This window comes from Peromyscus leucopus, chromosome 10 (genome assembly GCF_004664715.2).
Source record: "Peromyscus leucopus breed LL Stock chromosome 10, UCI_PerLeu_2.1, whole genome shotgun sequence".
NCBI lineage: Eukaryota > Metazoa > Chordata > Mammalia > Rodentia > Cricetidae > Peromyscus > Peromyscus leucopus.
Window position 1 is genome coordinate 11,377,316 of NC_051071.1, and position 19,113 is coordinate 11,396,428.

Consider the following 19,113-nt stretch of genomic DNA (forward strand, 5'->3'; position numbering starts at 1 on the left):
CCATTCTAACCAGCTCGATGAGCTCCAGGTTCAGTGGGCCTTGTCCCAGAGCGCGGTGGAGGCAGCTGAGGAAGACAGCAGCACTGGCCCCCAGGCTCCAATGCACCCACATGTGCACCCCACAAGTGCACCCCCACATGTGCACCCCACATGTGCACCCCCACATGTGCACCCCCACATGTGCACATCACATGTGCACCCCACATGTGCACATCACATGTGCACCCCACATGTGCACATCACATGTGCACCCCACATGTGCACATCACATGTGCACCCCACATGTGCACCCCACATGTGCACCCCCACATGTGCACATCACATGTGCACCCCACATGTGCACCCCCACATGTGCACATCACATGTGCACCCCACATGTGCACCCCCACATGTGCACATCACATGTGGACCCCCACATGTGCCCCCCACATGTGCACACCCACAGAAGGAAACCATGTGGGGGCGTTCCTGGACAGGGGGATCCGCAGTGGAGAGTGCACTGCTCTTGCACTCACATGGCCCAGCTCACAACCCTCCGTAAACTCCAAGGAAGCCTGCACACACGCCAAGTCCCAACACCAAATGAGTAAAAATAATAAGACAAATAATAATGAGCAGCCAAGTTCACAGACCAGCTCCGGTGTTAGCACCAGGAGCCTAGCTAGAGGGATGTGACTCATCCCACAGATATGGCTCACTAATAGGAAATTAAAACACAATACACTCCATAAAACCTCTGCAAAATGGTTGCTCTTGATCTATTTTCACTAGTCAGGAACTTCCTCCTAAATCACCCCGTCGGTTAGGGCAGAAGCCAGCTAACTACTCACCATGCCAGCCTCTAGCTAACTCATGCAGGAGATGTGGTTTAGTGTTTCTCTGTCTTCCTAACAAGTCAGAGGGACAGCACTAAGCACTGCTTATCCCGACCGCTGCTTGACTTTACAGCATGTCAAACCTCAGGTTCCCAGTGAGAAAGGTGCCTCGCTGGCCACGAAAGACCTCTGTGGTGCTAGAAGCCCCACTCCAAAGACGGACATTGCCCATTGCCTGCAGTTTTTCTTTACAATAGAAGTCTTAGACCTTTTCTTCTTCTATATTCCACACAAACCACAGACTATAACCTGCTGTTGACTTCCAGGCTTGTTGAGACAAGGAAAACAAGCTTTCCCAGACCTGACTCATCCCACAGATATGGCTCACTAATAGGAAATTAAAACACAATACACTCCATAAAACCTCTGCAAAATGGTTGCTCTTGATCTATTTTCTCTAGTCAGGAACTTCCTCCTAAATCACCCTGTAGGTTAGGGCAGAAGCCAGCTAACTACTCCTGAACAAGCACTGGACATAAAATTGGAAGTTCTTCACATTCAATGCATTTGTCTAAAGCAGACTCGGTGGTTCTGAGTTTCCCAGGAGAGAGCAGTCACTGAGAAAGGACAGACATTCTGGAATATCCGGACTAAAATCTAGCCTGACCTCAGAGCCTGCATATTAACAGCACCTGTTCTGGGGAAGCCCGGAGTCCAGGCTGGGGTGAGCCTGAGGTGAGCGACTAAATGGAGAAGTCTTTCCTGGAGCCACCAAGGAATCTACAATGTACATTAAACAGGAACACCATAACACTTACTCTCTGCTTTGAATACTGCCAAGAGATGATCTGAAATTAATTCTTCTACCGAAGATTCCATTTTCCTTTCTCCATCAATTATCCAAGGAGTTTGTGGTAGATTCCTGGAGTATTTATTGTATCTGCCTGCCAAAGAAATATCAGGTAGTTGGATTGAATGCTGTGATCAATATATTAGGATAAAAAGGGAAGTAACTAGTAAATTTGATATTCTACATGCTAGGATATAAAATGAGGCCTAGCCTTTAACTAAGAAACAGTCTAACTTGGGAAGCCATAACATAGACATGGAGATAATTAAATAAGATTTAAAGTAACAATAGAATAGATCCTTTAGAAACACAGAGACAGTGTGTCAAGTGAGTGAAATGATTAATAATCTGACTCACTGGAAGAGTTACATGATATTGTGGAATACAACAACGACCATAAAAAAAAAAACTTGCTTTTACAGATAACTAATTATAATTCAAATATAATGAACATTGGTGATGATGTATTACAGAAAATTAAATTTGTGAAAAGTTTAAGAATCACTAAGTTAAAAAAAAAAACCCAAGAAACTCCCTAACACATTGTGACTCACTCACTGCCTTATGAACAGTCCCCACAAGAGAGCTGCTGCCCCGGCCTGAGGAGGCAGCAGGGTCCAGAGCAATTTCCTTCAAGCTTTCCCTAGGAAGCAACTGTAACTTTTAAAAGAAAACAAAACCCTGCCTGCTATATAGCAATTAGGAAAGTCGATACAACATTGTCTTTCTCTCTGGAGAGTATAGGAACATTAGCTCTTGGAAGTCTGTGTCAGGTCACTGGACACCCTGGTCTGCCTGGTTTTCTCTGCATCTGGCCCTCAGGAGGAACAAGAGGAAGAGCAGTGGACACGATCAGCAAGGGGATGACAGGGCTCCTACATTCTAGATGAGATAGTTACCAGCAACAAAAACAGCACCATGAGTACACTCAATTCCAAGGACAGTGCACACAGTCTTTGGTGAGTTTGGAGGACAAGGGAATTGCCTGCAAAACAAAATACACTTGATGGGCACTAATATTTGAGACATGCGTCATAGAACAGATGAGTCAGCACTGTCTAAGCAACTCAGAACCTGAGCCCCAAGGGCTCTACCTCTCTCCACCTTTCAAGTTTTAAAGCAAAAAGGATCTTCAGGCTTTTACCTTTCAAATTTTACTGTGTGGTGATATTGTGTCCCCCAATATATTGTGCACCCTAATAAACTTATCTGGGGTCAGAGACAGAACAGCCACTAGACAGACATACAGGCCAGAAAATGGTGGCACACACACACCTTTAATCCTATCCACTTGGGAGGCAGAGATCCATCTGGAACTCTGTGAGTTCAAAGCCACACTGCAAACAGCTGGGCATGGTGATACACGCTTTTAATCCCAGGAAGTGATGGCAGGAGGCAAAAAGGTATTTAAGGCGCGACCAGGAACTAGAGCCTGGGAAGCTTTTAGGCTTCTGGCAGCAGCTCAGCTGAAACCCATTCGGATGAGGACTCAGAGGTTCCAGTTTGAGGAAACAAGATCAGCTGAGAAGTTGGCGAGGTGAAGTTAGTTGTGGACTGTTCTGTTTCTCTGATCTTTCAGCATTTACCCCAATACTTGGCTCAAGGCTTGTTTTTATTAATAAGACCTTTTAAGATTCATGTTACATTACTGTTTTGTTTTAAAGGTTTATTTATTTTTATTTTATGTGTATGGATATTTTGGGAATTGATCCTAGGTCCTCTGAAAGAGCAGCCAATGCTCTTAATCACTGAGCCATCTTCCCAGTCCCTATGTTCTGATTATTTTGAGATATGGTCTCACCCTGTATCCCAAGTTGGTCTGGAACTCACTATGTTGAAGTCTGGCCACAATCCATTTGCCTCAGCCTCCTGAGGTCTAGGATTATAGGCATAAGCTACCATATCAGCTGTAGACTACCATCCCTTCCCTCCCTCCAAGATTTATTTTATTATGCAGAGAAGTATGGTACACCTCTCTAATCCCAGCACCCAGGAGGCAGAGACAGGCTGATCTCTGTGAGTTCGAGGCCAGCCTGGTCTACAGATCGAGATCCAGGACAGGCACCAAAACTACACAGAGAAACCCTGTCTCAAAAACCAAACAAGCGGCAGAGCCAGGCGGATCTCTGTGAGTTTGAGGCCAGCCTGGGCTACCAAGTGACTCCCAGGAAAGGCGCAAAGCTACACAGAGAAACCCTGTCTCGAAAAACAAAAAAACAAACAAACAAAAACAAAACAAAACAAAAAAAAAAACCAAACAAGCAAAATCAAACCAAGATTTATTTTTACTATGTGTATAACTATTTTGCCTGCATGTACATCTGTGCACCAGATGTGTGCCTGGTGCCCAAAAAGGCAACAAACCGCCATGTGGGTGCTGGGAATCAAACCTAGGTCCTTTGCAACAAGTGATTTTTAACCACTGAACTGATACTCCAGCCCTGGAGAACCACTTCTAACACACAGCAGTGGCACTAAGTAAATTGGGGCTTTGATGTCGCTCTTCAGTCAGGAGACCTTATCTTCCCCAGAGATAATTTCTAACAGTCTTCAGGTGTAGGGGAAAACCCACTTATACAAAGCAGAAGCCCCTCCAGGCTCGCCAGCCATTTTCCTCTCTGATCACAGGCTGCTGCCTTGCATGAGCCTTGACTGATTGGTAAAGCTGTTCTGAAGTGGGTAACGGCTCCTCCCACGTGTGGGGACCTGCCCCACCATGGGGAGTCCTCCACTACTGTTGCCCTCTCTTCCTTCTCATTTCTGACCTGGAGCCAGAGCAAAGTGTAAAGTTGGGATGCCATTCTCTTAGCTAATGGACTTCAATCTGAGGACAGGGACAGGGAGGAACAATTTCCCCTCTGTCCATCATTTAGGAGTTTCCAAAGCCATGAACTGGAGGCTACCTGTAAACAATTAAATTCTGATTTAACCCCAAACAGGTGGCTTGGAATTTTTCTATGATTTCCTAAGATTCTTTAACAATAAAATCATTTTGAAACCCAAGAACTGGTATTTATATAAAGTATTCTTTTTAAATTTAATTTTATGTGTATGAATGTTTTGTCTGTGCATCATGCGCCTGCCTGGTGTCTGCAGAGGCCAGAAGAGGGTGTCAGATCCCCTGGATTAGGGTTCTAGATGGCTGTGAGCTGCTGCCTGGGTGCCAGAACTGGACCTGATCCGTCTCTCCAGCCCCTTGATAAAGTACTCTTTACTCTTTAAAGTTTAATGATAATATTTCCATCCTGAGAATCATTTTTTTAGTTCATAAATGATAAGAAACCCTCATCATGATGTCATTGCTTGATATCTATTCAAGGATCTTCTAGAAGGAAAATTACAATAATTAGGTTTTTTTTTTTTAGAAAAGTACTGATAATTAAAATATAAAATTTATTGTTTCTACATATTTTAACAATTTATATTTTAGAAAAGGGCACTGATGCCCAAATAAGAAGTTGACATAGCTAAGTTCCATACAGCACAGACCTGACGCCAGGTCTCTGAACTCTCCGGCCAGTGCTCTTTCTGTGCGAGTGAGCGAGGACACTCCTGAGCCTCCTCTCCTCTTTAGAGATGCCACACTAGAAAGTACCAGATTTGGGAAGTAACAGGAACAGCTCTTGGCCCATGGGCCACTCAATTACTCAGCTGAAAACCCAGGCGAGGCAACTCCTTTTTTGGAATCAATATCCTCTCAAATTCAAAAGCTTGGGCTTTGGTCCCAGTGGCTGAACCCAGGCCTCAACTCTGCCAGGTAGGTACTGACCGCCGAGTCACACTCTGGCCTCCTCTGCAGTAAGATAAGGAAGTCAGACTTGATTCACACTGTTAATCTGATAAACATTTACTGAGAACTGCCACTCATCAGGTCCTCATGGGCCATGAGGAGGACTAAGATGTGCACAGCTTGGGTGAGAGCCAGGCTTGTCTGAGGTAATCCAGAGCGCCTGTAGTATTCCCATGGTTTCTAAAGTTATACAATACTTTCTTACTTCTATACTTACTCGAGGAAATCGTCTTCTTTTATCTTATTCAAAGCTTTCAAAACGGCCATTCTGGTGAACACTGACTATATAGGGTGAAACAAAAAGACATTTTATCTAGACAAGAGCTGAAACACAAATGATCTGAGGAATTGTATCATCCTACATATTAAAATCAAGAAATACTTCATCGTCCCAAGAACGTAAGTCAAACTTAAATGCTCATAATGTTGGTCTGTTTCTGACAGGCCTCTCAAGGCCCTTCTTCTATGTCCTTAATAAAAACAGCCCCGGCAGATCACGGCACCAGGAAGAAAGGAGAAATGGATATTTGTGTCCAGCTCACTTTCTCCATTTTGTTCAGTACTGTGCACCAAAATCTTTTGTCAGAGTATTTTACCACAGCAATAGGAAAAATAACTAAGGCAGTATTAGGGCCACTTGTGGGATGTTTTGATCACACGCTGACACTCCCAACACTGTCAATAAAGTTTGATTTGAATGAGAGGGTGGAGCTAGCTACTAGCTGACCAAAATTAGCCATAGAGGTTTTGGAGGACCAAGAACATAGAGAGAGACACAAAAAGTAGTAGGGTGGGGCTTAGAAAGATTGCTGGCCCTTTTAGATTGAGGAAGGAGAGCGACGAGGAGGTCACTGGTCACTTCTCTGCCGCTCCTCTGACCATTCAGGTTCTTACCCCAATATCTGACTACAAGTTTTTATTGATAAAGGATAATTAGATATGCTTCGGCCACTGTTGTGTGATGAACCTCAGCATGTAGTTCTTAGCCCTTTGGCACTGATTTGTGGGAGGAATGTGGAAGAGTTTGGACTCTGGGTTAGAGAAGCTCTTGAATGCTCTAAGCAGAGCTTAATGATGTTGGAAGGGACCAAAACAGCTTGATCACACAGCTGCCATGACAGGCTTAGAGGCCCAGACACAGCTTCCAGCAGGCGACACCTCGACCCAGGAGGAGACATCAACTGACCCCACCCAGTGGGGCCTGCATCTAAGAGGGCCTGCACCTGACATTCCAAACATTCCCTATACTCTAGACAAATGTCAGCCAATCAGAGTCCTGAACCCTGGAAATCCCTCACCCCAACCTCTGCTATGATACCCTGCCCCCACCCTGCCCGAGCTCTGGGCTCTCTGTTCTCACCGCTGCATCGGACAGACAGAGAGTCAAAGCTCTGAGTTTGAAAATAAAGGCTCTTTGCTTTTACATAGGGGTTCGGTCTCTGTGGTTGTCTTTTGGGGGTCCCCGAGATCTGGGCATAACAAATGATCCATTTTCGAGGAAGCTTAAACAACAAGAATATGCTGAGGAAAACGTGGGAGGTACTGGGCTGGCTCCTGAGGTGTCAGAATGGAACAAAGCTCCCTCAGGAACTGGATAGGGGACATTCAGGGCACATCGTGGCCAAGAATGTCCAAGAATGCCAAGAATGTCCAAGAATGGCCAAGAATCTGGCTTCATTCTTCCCATGTAAGAATTTCAGTACAGCTGAATTTAAAGGGAATGGAGTAAGCCATTTGGCAGAGGAAATTTCAAGACAGCACAATCGGCTGAGAAAGCAGCTGTGATTACTAAAGAGACAAGAGAAGCCTCCTGGCCAGTGCTGCGCCAACAGGAAAGGCGAGGGAAGCCCTCCACTGGAGGTTCCACCTTGTGAAGATCCTAACTCACTGGAGGGAGGTAAACCTTATTGAAACAGCACTCAGCTCCTTGAAGGAGATGCCAACGGACGTCTCTGCCCAGGGTCGGCACACACTGAGACGGCTGTGGGCCATCCTGATGGGCAGCGGAGCTGGCAGCAGCACATCCACATGGTGCTGTCTCTGCAGGGACAGAAGATGCAAGATTAAGGGGTCAGGGAGCCCTGCTGTGTGGTTTCACAGGACACCCGAGGCTGGGCAATGTGTGGCAGGACTGGAGTCCTACAAAGAGGGCCTGGGATGGCTACAAGTTCCAGGACAAACTGGTTTACACCGTGAGTTCCAGGTGATCCTGAGTGAGGCTATCTCAGAAAACCCAAAGGAATAAAGTAAATACATAAGACGAAAGTCTATTAGCCAAATGGAAATATTTAAAGACCAGTTCTTACCACGTGCATATTATCCACGTTACCATATCACATCTTATCCAATGCATATTCACTTTATTGGTAATTTTAAGAAGTAAAAATCCTTACCTGTTTGTTTTTGGCTGGTTTGAAACAATCTGGGCAAACTTCACCTCTGAAATAAAATTCAAGTTAAGATAAAAGTTTAGCCGGGCATGGTTGGTGGCGCACGCCTTTAATCCCAGCACTTGGGAGGCAGAAGCAAGTAGATCTCTGTGAGTTCAAGGCCAGCCTGGTCTACAGAGTGAGTTCCAGGACAGTCAAGGCTAAATAGTGAGGCCCTGTCTAAAAAAAACAAAAAAAAAACAAAAACAGAAACAAAAAAAGAATGTTTAATGAGTTTATATTAGGTTGGCACAATTCAAATACATTTTATATACTTATATTTACATATTATATATGTGTGTACATTTGTGAACTATATTGGTTTCCATGAGGAATCTTCTATGAGAGATCACATTTAAATTTAAGGCATGACAAGTTCTAAAATATTCACAAGAAAGAAAAATAATACTATCTTCATGAAAAAGAAAAGCACTACCATTTTACATAATTGACACTGTTTTTTTTACGGGGCAACTTACAGGAAGTGGCAATCCTCAGCTGTTTCTGGATGAGCAAAGACCACACTCACTTCAAACAAGCTCTACAATTATAAAGAACAGTTTTCAAATGAATAAAAGGAAACTAACAGCTAACAACTTATGAATGGAAATAAGTTAACTCCCAAAGGCTGGCTCAGAACAGCTACCAGGACCAGAAACACTGGCGCCCCCGGCCTGCCTGTTTGCAGGCCGCTTGGAAGGGAGGCGCGTTACTTCTGTTTGAACTTCCAGACCCCGTCACCAACAGGACTGCCAAACCTCGTATGGTTGTGTCGTTTTGCTTTGTTTTTGAGATTATAATATAATCCTAACATTTTTTCTTCTCTTTCCTCCATCCAAACCTCCCCAAATGTCCCTCCCTTAAACTAAGTTTTTAAATCAACTTGTGTTGGGCAGATGCATACATCAGAATGAAGATGAATGAGAACTCCTTAGGGAGCTGGACGGAGATAACTAACACTCCCGAGAACTTCCGTGCCATTACTGACCAGGTGTTAGCAGGACAAAAACACTCTGTTCAAGTCTGTAAGAACTCTGGATGAAGCCTGTGTATGTGCGCACGCGCATGTCTGTGTGTGCATGTGGGTGTGTACCTCTACATGGAGGCTAGAGGTCAACATCGGTTATCTTTTTCAGTCCCTCACCATCCTATTTTCTGAGCTGGGGATCTCTCACGGTGACTGTCCCTCACCGATTAGCCTAGGCTGGCAGGCCACAACGCCGCAGAGATCGGCCCCTGTTGTCAACCCTCACTCAGGTCTGAAGGTCTGTGTGGCCAACCCCACCCGAGCCATCTATCTCCCCAGCCTGCAAGCTTGTCCCCAAAGTATTCACATCTGACTTTTAAAAAAGTACTCTTAATTTTTGTTTCTTCAGAGTGATGTTTCCACATTATAAACTATCAAACAAGATGATTTTCCAATCCCCTCTCCCCCGGGGTGGAACCACAAGGCACGGGTACGGCTCTCACTAGCCAATTGTTAGCCATATTGGAAAGCTGTCCTGCTGATCTCACTACAGACACCTTCAGCTGGAAGAACTGTGAGACAGCAAGTTATAGAAAATATTCCTATTACTAAAGAATTGCCGCAATAAGCACTTCTGTACTTGAATAATTTCATGTTACATACATCTTATCTCTGCAGAGAATATTCAAGATTTGCTACTGAAGAAAAAGCTGTAAATGCCACATACCACTGCCTTCTCATTACCCTGAGCTCACTAGATCCTTTACCAAGCTGATTATCTTCTCTGAATTACAATAATAAATGGCTTCTGTTTTGCACCTTATCCTAATACACATGATAAAAATAAGATGAACCAAGTGTTGTCCCCTAAAGAAAACCAGCTGGAGTCTACTCCAACATCACTAGATCTTTTGTCTCTCACTTTCTTTTCTGACTCAGGATGTAAAATTTAAAATTATCTGCTTCAAAACTGAAATTTGAGGTAAGAACTGTGTATATTAATGACTTCTCGAATTTCCAAAGTACTTTCATGACTTCATTTTCTTTTCAGACCATCTGTGAGGTATTTTCACTCTTTATTCTTTCAGTATTCAGTCATAGCACTTGAGAGGGGGAGGCAAAAGGTCAGGAGTTCTCAGCTACATAGTAAGTTCAAAGCCAGCCAGAGCTATGAGACCCTGTCTCAAAAAGCCAAAAACATGAAATGGATTATTTTTACTATGAGATGGAGTATGTAATTTAGAATGGTTTTAAAAACCTAACTGGTTTTTAGAGCACAGTGCTGGGATTTTACTTGAATAGGGTAGATCTAATATTCAGGAAACTTCCTTCTAGAGAAATGAGCAATGAGCTGAAGTCTGATTTCAGATGAGCTGGAAGCGGCCTGTTTTCACACAGGGCGGCTGCAGGGCTGTCCCTGATTCCAACCCATTCGCACAACTGAGGCCAGATCTTCTCCAGAACTGGAAAAGCGGCCAGGTGTCCTCGCTTCAAAGGCAGCCTCTGCCGAGAAACAGGAACTTAAGAACAAGGCCTTCCACTGGACTGAATACCTACTGTCTATACATTTGAAAGCAAGAGCGCCACAGAAAACCAAGATTAGTCTGGAGCTGATTTGATATTTGCTTAGCTTTAAAAAGCAAACAAACAAAAGTGTGTGTGTTTGTGTGCGTGTGGTTCAGAGAACAACCTGTGGTAATTGGTTCTTTCCTTTCACCAAGTGGAGGCAAGGATTGAACTGAGGCCGTGAGGCTTCGTGGCAAGCCCCTTTACCCACTGCGTCAGCTCGCCGGCTCCTTGCTCAGTTTTTAATACATTGCTTTGCACCAGTAAATCTGTCCTTTCAGCTAAAGTACAAAAAATTTCAGGGGAAGATCTACTTCTGGCTTTTAAGGTCGATGTGTTCACAGTATTTGTTATCGTCTTAAGTGTCTTGGATCACAAAGAGTAAAAACAAACAAGAGGCTTTAACATCAATTTAGACAGAACTAAATGAGCATTTAAAACCTTAAGAGGGCACAGCACAGCGGTGCACACCTTTAATCCCAGCACTCGGGAGGCAGAGGCAGGCGGATCTTTGAGTTCCAGGCCAGCCAGCCTGGTCAGGATAAGCCTGTTCCAGGACAGCCAAGGCTACAAAGAGAAACCCTGTCTCGAAAAACAAAAAAATGAAACAAAACAAACAAACCCAAAACCTGAGGAGATCCATCACTGAGTTATATAAACAGGAGATGCTTTTGGCTAACCAAGTCTCTGCAGTAACAGGGTGAGCCCAGGAACCCAGAGATCAACATTGCCCATGTCTGATACCTTCCCATCAATGGGAACTCCAAGTTCCTCTGAGAACAGGGGGTGAGTTATCCATTTGAAGGCTTCTTTCAGCTGAACCACATCATTTCTTCCCATAGACAGACTCTGCTTTCTGAATAACATAAGAATTAATTCACAACATGAAAAACTTCACTGTTCATGTTAAAGAAAAGGATGCATGCAGTCATCGGAGCATAATGTCAGGCACCATTTTATACAGCAGAAAGAAGATCAAACAAAGCACGCAAAATTCCTCACCTCATAGGCCTATACTCTAAAGAGCAAAGAATTAATGTTTTTAGTGGCATGTGAGCCCACTTTTGAAGATTCAAATAAAAGCACATTAATTTATTTTCCTGAGTTGGAATCATGAGATTCCAAGATTCATACATTCTATAAAGGTCAAAAAAGATGAATGTTTACTGCCTGGAAATTCAAAACTACCTACTGCAATAGTTATATTCATGTTACAAATGTCTGCAATCACCCCTCCTGAAAATGGGGCTTACTTATGGGAAATGAAGTAAAAGCTGTACTCTCCCCTTCTTACTGCTTAAGAAGAAACATTAAATCCTGAAGTATCTACATTCTAAAAGGTTTACCAGTGTAATATTTGTTAAATAAAAAATCTTACATTCCCTTAAATCTACTCATGAGCCAATATCGTGGTTTTGATAAACACCCATTATGAGAACTCGCTTTAGCATGTAGCTTACAACTGTAATAGAAAGAAACTGAGGAAATACACAGTCGAGCTCTAGTATATATTACTAAAACTGTTCTCCTTTGTTGAGGACCCCCAAGCTGTTACTACAAACTAACAAGGCTGTATCATTCAAGTGATTAACATACCCAACACTCCAACGGCTGATCACAGGACTGCTTACAGCAAGAGCCAGGCAGAATGCAGTCACAAATCATCCCTTTGTTTGTTTGGTTTTGTTGTTTTTCTGAGACAGGTTTCTGTGCAGCCCTGCTGTGCTGGAACTCATTTGCAGGCCAGCCTCTGCCTCCCGCACGCTGGGATAAAGGAGTGTGCCATCATGACAGACTCTGAGTCATTCCTTCTAATGTCCAGTCTTTACTGATGGAGTTACTACCTACAAATGCTATCCCTTATAATAATTTAATTCTTCAAGACCAACAGAAAGTACTAACTGCAGGCAAGACACAAAAAGTCTTTTAGCTAATGGTTAAAATTAATTGATCTAGGAGAAAAAATATAAAACTACTGTTCTGGTATAGCCTTTACTAAGTTGTCCATAAACTAATAAGTAACCCCATACAGAAGAAAATAAAAGTATATATTATATATATTTTATATATATACATATAACTTTTTAATTTGCATTTTTAGAGGAACAGTATACTGTTCCTCTAAAAATGCAAATTAAAAAGTTATCCACTCATTCTATATCCAGTTGAGACCATAACTTTGGTTATAGTTAAAGGTGCTTTGGGGCTACAGTTTAACAATGAAATACCCAGATAAATCTTTTATTTGACAGAATAGCAAGTCACTTGTCTACCGTCAAGAGTTTATACAAACAGTAAGTTTCATCAACTGTTTCTACTCCTCTGAATATCAGAAACACACACACACACACACACACACACACACACACACACACACACACATATATGTTTATTTACTTTATGTGTATTGCTTGGAAACTACAAAACTGTGTGTCAACAGGTATGGAAACACAGGACTCTAATCCCAACACTCAGGAAGCAGAGGCCCTGAGTTCAAGGCCAGCTTGGTCTACGTCTCCAGTTGTAGGATAACCAGTACTACATGGAGAGACCTTGTCCCAAAATACAAAACAAACAAACAAACAAAAACTGTGTGTCTGTGCACCACATGCATGCCTGTTGCCCAAGGTCAGAAGAGGGTGCCAGATGCCCTGGGGCTGGAGCTACTGATGGTTGTAAGCCTCCATGTGGGTACTTAGACTTGAACCCAGGTCCCCTGCAAGAACAACAAGTGTTCTTAACCAGAGTCAACTCTCGAGCCCACATTTAGACGCTTTAAAAGACTGTTTTGGTATTGTGTCAACAGTTTAATTACATTTGCATAAACTCACATCCAAGTTGAAGGTATGTAACTAAGATATGAGAGCACGTCTTTGAGAATGTGGTTAAGAGTGTCCATGTGGGGCTGGAGAGATGGCTCAGAGGTTAAGAGCACCAACTGCTCTTCCAGAGGTCCTGAGTTCAATTCCCAGCACCCACATGGTGGCTCACAACCATCTGTAATGAGATCTGGCACCCTCTTCTGTGTACATAATAAATAAATAAATCTTTTTTTTAAAAAAAAAAAAAAAAAAGAAGAGTGTCCATGCTCTTGCAGAGGATTCAGCTTCAGTTCTGAGCATCTATCTTAGGGTGCTCACAACTGCCTGCAACTCCAATCCCAGGGGATCTGATGCCTTCTTCTGGACTATACATAAATAATAAATCTTTTTTTAAAAATTAAATACATTAAACAATTTTTATGTATGTGTGTAAATGTTTTGCCTGCACATATGTATGTGCACTATCTGAATGCCTGGTGCCCATGCAGGCCAGAAGAACTGGAATTAGAGATGACTGTGAACTGTTCTGTGGGTGCTGGGGATCAAACTTGGATCCTCTGGAACAGGAGCAGCAAGTGTTCTTAACTATTGAGCCATCTCTCCAGTCCCAAGAAAATATAGTTTAAAGGATAAAAAATAGAAACAGAAAAATAAACGGTTTTAAAATTGTTTATAGATCTGAGAATCTGAAGAGCTACAGCAAAAGTCAATCCTGCTAAAACACTGTTCTTTATACATTAAAAAATCTGCCATGCCTTTAATCCCAACAGAGGCAGGGGGATCTCTCTCTGAGTTCCAGGCCAGCCAGAACTATACCTTGAAACAAACAAACATACATACACAGAAAAGAAAACTGGTTTATATGAAGAATTTCAAAATTGGTAATCTTGCTAAAAATCTTCCAAGTGCAGGTACTTTTCTCCTCCAGATTAAAAAAACAGAGCAAAGGCTTAATTGATAGCTTGAAATTCTTATTCATACATATGGCCAAAAAATATAATACTTAAGATGTTAAGGGTTTTTTTTTAAGATTTTTTTTTTCTGGATGCCTCCCACCACTTAGGAGGCAGAGGCAGGCAAATCTCTGTGAGTTCGAGGCCAGTCTGGTCTACAGAGTGAGTTCGAGAATAGCCAAGGCTACCCGGAGAAACCCTGACTCAGTAAAAACCAAAACCAAAAAAAAAAAAAAAAAGTTAAGATTTTCAATCATGAAATTTGAATATGGCTAATAACTTTTCTAGTATAATTGTGGATACATGTCTCCACAGAGGTCCTTGGCCGGTATCTGGTTGTCCTTTAGAAGGCTAGTGCTCCTGAAGCAAATTCAGCCTTCTGTGACCCTCCCTAACTGCACTTCCTATCCACTGCAGTTGATCTCACTCTAGACACAGCACAGCCAGCAGTCTAGAGAGAAGCCAACCACAACACCCTAGCAACTATTCTGAGTGAAATTCCCTAAGTCAGTTCCTTAATGGAAATTCTTAGTGCTCTTCTCACCCACAGTGAGGACCCTGGAGGAAGCAGCCTGTGTTTGTCTGACCTAGGACTCCTATCTGGATCAAGTTCTAGTCAAAAAAAAACAGCTTGGGACTTCCTCCAGCCTCCACTGCATTGGATCTGTTGGACGAAGTCCCTGCCTAGGCTTGTATTGCTTTTGGATATCCAGAATTAAACCTTGATTTTGCATTCCGGCAAAAAAAAAAGAAAAAAGAAAAGAAACAGCTTGGTCCAGAACCCTTAGATGTGGAATGAAAGCAGTAACTCACAAGCAATGTGCATGCCAAGGAAAAGCATTTACAAAAATGGCATGTTCTCATGATGGCATTCTTTTTCTAAAAATAGATCAAAATTTGTCAGACCTATCTTAAGGCTTTGAAATTTAAGGACTAAAACTTCATTAAGCCTGCAACCATTGATAAATATATGGTTATTTCTCTTTTGAAAAGGGAAGATGTGGACATAATATACAAAACAATGTTAATTTTTTTTTCTATAAATCTCAGAACCACAGATGAGCTTCTAATGCAGAAAGCTATGTTTTCTCCTGGTTTTTCTCACCAAAGTACACAGGAACCTCCTATAATCCATGGCCCCTTTTCAGAATGCTTAGTTTTAAAAATCAAACAAAACCAAAAACTCTGAAGATTCAACAGTTTTTTTAATGCATTTGATTTGAACATGTGAGGCTGTTTACCAAATTTTATGTATTTTTCTTCACTGCAGAAATAGCTCATTTAATTACACAGTACCACCCTAAAAAGGTGTACATTATATATAAGATTTAACATCATATTACATTCCTAAAATCCAAAGATCTAAATTCCAAAACCTATTTGTCTTCTAAGAGTTCCAGATAAGGGATTGATTGCTAATTTCTGTTTTCTGGGTGTTACCTGTAAATTCATTATTACTCAGATTTAACCAGAATTTTACTTTTTGTGGCTTATCATCTAGTTTTATTAATTTAGCTTCAAGTATAAATCTAAAATTTATTATCCATAAGATAACCTCCCAAACTACTTTCAATACATGCCTAATGCTTGTAAATACATATCTGCAATCACACTGAACAAGTCCCTCTTAAAAAGCTGCTGTGTATGTAAGCAAATTGGACATGGTACATAATGAAAGCATTTACTGTGCCAGTTTCTCTAGCTGCTGAATACTCTAAGAAAGGAGGGAGCAGTAGTAAAGTACTTTACGACCCGGGTGGCTTCTATTTAAATAATGGTAAAAACCCCTACTTACCCCATCTCCTGCTTCACCAGCAACCACGCAGCATGCTGGAGACAATTCAGTCACATCCAGAAGAAGAAAAGAGGAAAAGTAGTCAGTAAAATCAAGTTCCACACCATTATCAAAGTGCTTAAATAATCTGTTAATCAAACTCCTCTTATGAGAAGAGGAGTCAGTCTTGAAGGCAGTGACCTCATGCAAGATTTCAGTTTGCAAGGCTGACCTGCTGTGGTCTAGGAATTCAAAGTGGCAAGGCCTTGTGGTATACACCAACAAACTCAGCAAATGGGAGGTAGAGGCTGGAAGATTAGGAGTTCAAGGCTAGCCCTGGCTATATAACAAGTCTGAGGCCAGCCTCCACTACATAAGACCCTGTCTCAAAAACAAACAGCCCAAAGAGACTCAGTACCCACACAGCTTCTAACACAGCGATCTGAATGTCTGGGTTTTATTTTTAATAACACTATCGGACTCATCATATTCATGTGGATATGGTCAGGAACTAAATGTAGCACTTCTACCTGCAACTCTCTCTGAACCACCAGACCGGAGAACGGGTAAATGAAGAGCAGATATATAATAAAGCAAATACAGTAAAATGGTAATCATGGAATCTAATGTGGTTGATGTTTCTTTTAACTTTTTCATGCACTTAAAAAATCTATGTTAGAGAAAATATTCTGGGAAAAATAATTAAAACTTGCAAAGAGTTGGGGGCTGAAGAGACGGCACAGGGATTATGAACATGGGCTGCTCTTACAGAGGACCCAAGTCTGGTTCCCAGCACTCACACAGCGGCTCACAACCACATTTACTCTAGTTCCAAGGTTCCAGGGTCCTCTTCTGACCTCCGTGGACAACAGGTATGCATATATATACATATAGGCAAACACTTATATAAAACCTTTTAAAAATTCTTTTTCTAACTGCAAAATTCCTAAAATGGAGAATTAGATAACTCCTGTTATGAGGAGTAAATGATAATAATGCAAACTGCTTTGCATTGTAATGTGTGACACAAAGATCTCTCAGTTTTCCATGACCCTCCTCCAGCTTATAAACAAGGAATGCCTGTCCTGCCGCAGCATATGCCACTGTGTGAACACAACAAGAACACATGTAGATCACTGATACCCACAGTCTCTGCTCTCATGTGTTACAAAAACGGCCAACCATTAGCATTCACATCCTCTTCAAGCAGTTATACACATACGCAGAGGCCTGTTCTTCCTAGCAGGACACTAGAGACGCCTAAACCTCAGGATCACTCAGAAACATTACGTGTCCCAACTTAAGCCAAGTTCCACAGAGTACTCCCGAGTTAGGAGAAGGCTCGGCATGCCTCAGCAGCTGCTGAATCTGCTGCCTTTCCACCCCCACCTTCTGCACTGAGACTCCTTCCTGTCCTCCACTTACTCAGCCTTTTCCACCGTGGACGGGCATGGCTCTAACAGATAAAGTGAGAGAACGAACTAAGAGTGCCGCAGTTTAAACTTCGGGATGACTAAAGGTTATGACAAAGGGGCGCTGCTTAGCACACTGTTCCAGAACAAACGCTGTGGAGACTGACAGGACTTCAAGATTAGAGAAATAACAATGACTTCCCGAAGCTGAAGTGTCCTAGAGAATGCTGTCCTACCCTTCTTTATAATACAAGAGATCAATAATCTTATTTCTCTATATTGAATATTAATGTTTGCCCTGCAGATATATTGTGAGAATTTGTGAAACCATATATATGCAACCAAGTAGGGTTCCTGATACATACTTAATATAGTTAATAAAGCAGTAGTGATCACACTAAGAATGCCGAATTCAAACTACAACAACAAGGAGCATTGTTGTTACCTTGAAATCTCACCTAAGTTTACAAACAATACAATTCAGATATCCCCCTTAAAAGTTTGCAGGATTTGATCCACTCCTTCACACACACACCCCAAGCTGCCACGGTAATTCTGAACTCTCTCTCATTGGTCCAGTCTGAGCTGTGGAAAACTTTCTTTCTGACACGATCTCAGACTCCTCTGAACTTTCGTTGTTGCTTTGACACAGGTTTTCACTGTGTGCCCTAGCTGGTCTGGAACTCAACATGTAGACCAGGCTGGCCTTAAACGCAAGGGATCTCCCTGTTTCTGCCTCCAAAGTGCTGGGATTAAAGTTGTACACTACCATGCCTGGCTCCTCTGTACTTTTCGATGACCTTCTTGTCTCTTCTTTTGAGCTACTTCCACGTGATGTCGTCAGTGTACAAAGTATCCTAACTATGATTATAAAGCAGCAGAAAACTGGAGGTTGCCAAGGGAAACCAGATAACCATGTGCAGTACAAAATGAATCAGAAGTCCTTGGCACCTGAGACTTGCTAACAGTTTTCCTTCCTAGCCTCTGCAGGCTCCCTGTTCAAGCATGCTGCAGGTTAGACAAACTAATGCCTCAGAGGAGATAGAAGGCTGAATCCCAAAGAAGTCAGTACTGCTCAGTTATCCCATTTTACCACATGCTAACGATGCCCTGGACCTGTTTCGGCCTAGGAAAGAGAAGCACACCTCTCCCTTTCAGATCTCCAAGGTAACTTTAATAAACACTATTCTTTAGTCAGTTAAAAACCCATTGTCTAGAGTAAGCAATTAAACTCTTCTGCCCAACAGAATCAAATGGCATTAAAGCTATCAAGCTTAATCAAATTTGATACCAGAGGCATTGTGTCACCTCCTGAAAATTCAGGAGCCACACAATTTAATCCTAGACTCAGTTTAACTTTCTCTGAGAATTCCAGCTAGGCAAATCCTAACCAGGGAAGTTGACTAACTGCTGGCTGAGGTGTTGTGTTCTCTGGTAACACAGCCTAAATGCTGCTAGGCGGCCCCCGGCTGGGATCCAGACTACACAGAAAGGAGAGGGTGAGCTGAACACTGACTGTGGACACAGCAAGACCGCGCTGTGCCGCTGTGCCCGCTTCCCCATCTCCAGGGCCATGCGTCTCCCCGGACTCTGAGCCAAAGCAGCCACCCTCCCTCTGTTAGGTCGCCCTCATCAGTTATTCTGTCCCAGCAATGAGACAAGAAATGAAGACAAATGAAACTGGAAACGTCGGAATGTTTTGAGTGTCAAATCAACACGGACCCACAGACAAACC

At 42.5% G+C, this 19,113-nt stretch overlaps 1 protein-coding gene across 6 annotated transcripts in view; it reads right to left on the reverse strand.

Moving 5' to 3' along the window:
• The window catches only part of Pus10 (pseudouridine synthase 10), a 78,028-nt gene that overhangs the window by 25,413 nt on the left and 33,502 nt on the right, over window positions 1–19,113 (reverse strand). For 5 of the 6 annotated variants that reach the window (XM_028876372.2, XM_028876374.1, XM_028876373.2 and 2 more), the window contains 7 exons: window positions 15,988–16,022; window positions 11,162–11,273; window positions 8,364–8,425; window positions 7,849–7,894; window positions 5,673–5,737; window positions 2,565–2,650; window positions 1,634–1,759 (listed from right to left, as the gene is read on the reverse strand). In XM_028876372.2, the coding sequence (XP_028732205.2) occupies window positions 1,634–1,759; window positions 2,565–2,650; window positions 5,673–5,737; window positions 7,849–7,894; window positions 8,364–8,425; window positions 11,162–11,273; window positions 15,988–16,022 (532 nt within the window). Of the gene's footprint in view, window positions 1–1,633; window positions 1,760–2,564; window positions 2,651–5,672; window positions 5,738–7,848; window positions 7,895–8,363; window positions 8,426–11,161; window positions 11,274–12,013; window positions 12,450–15,987; window positions 16,023–19,113 lie in introns of those variants that run through there. The other variant, XM_037208933.1, reaches the window with a different exon arrangement.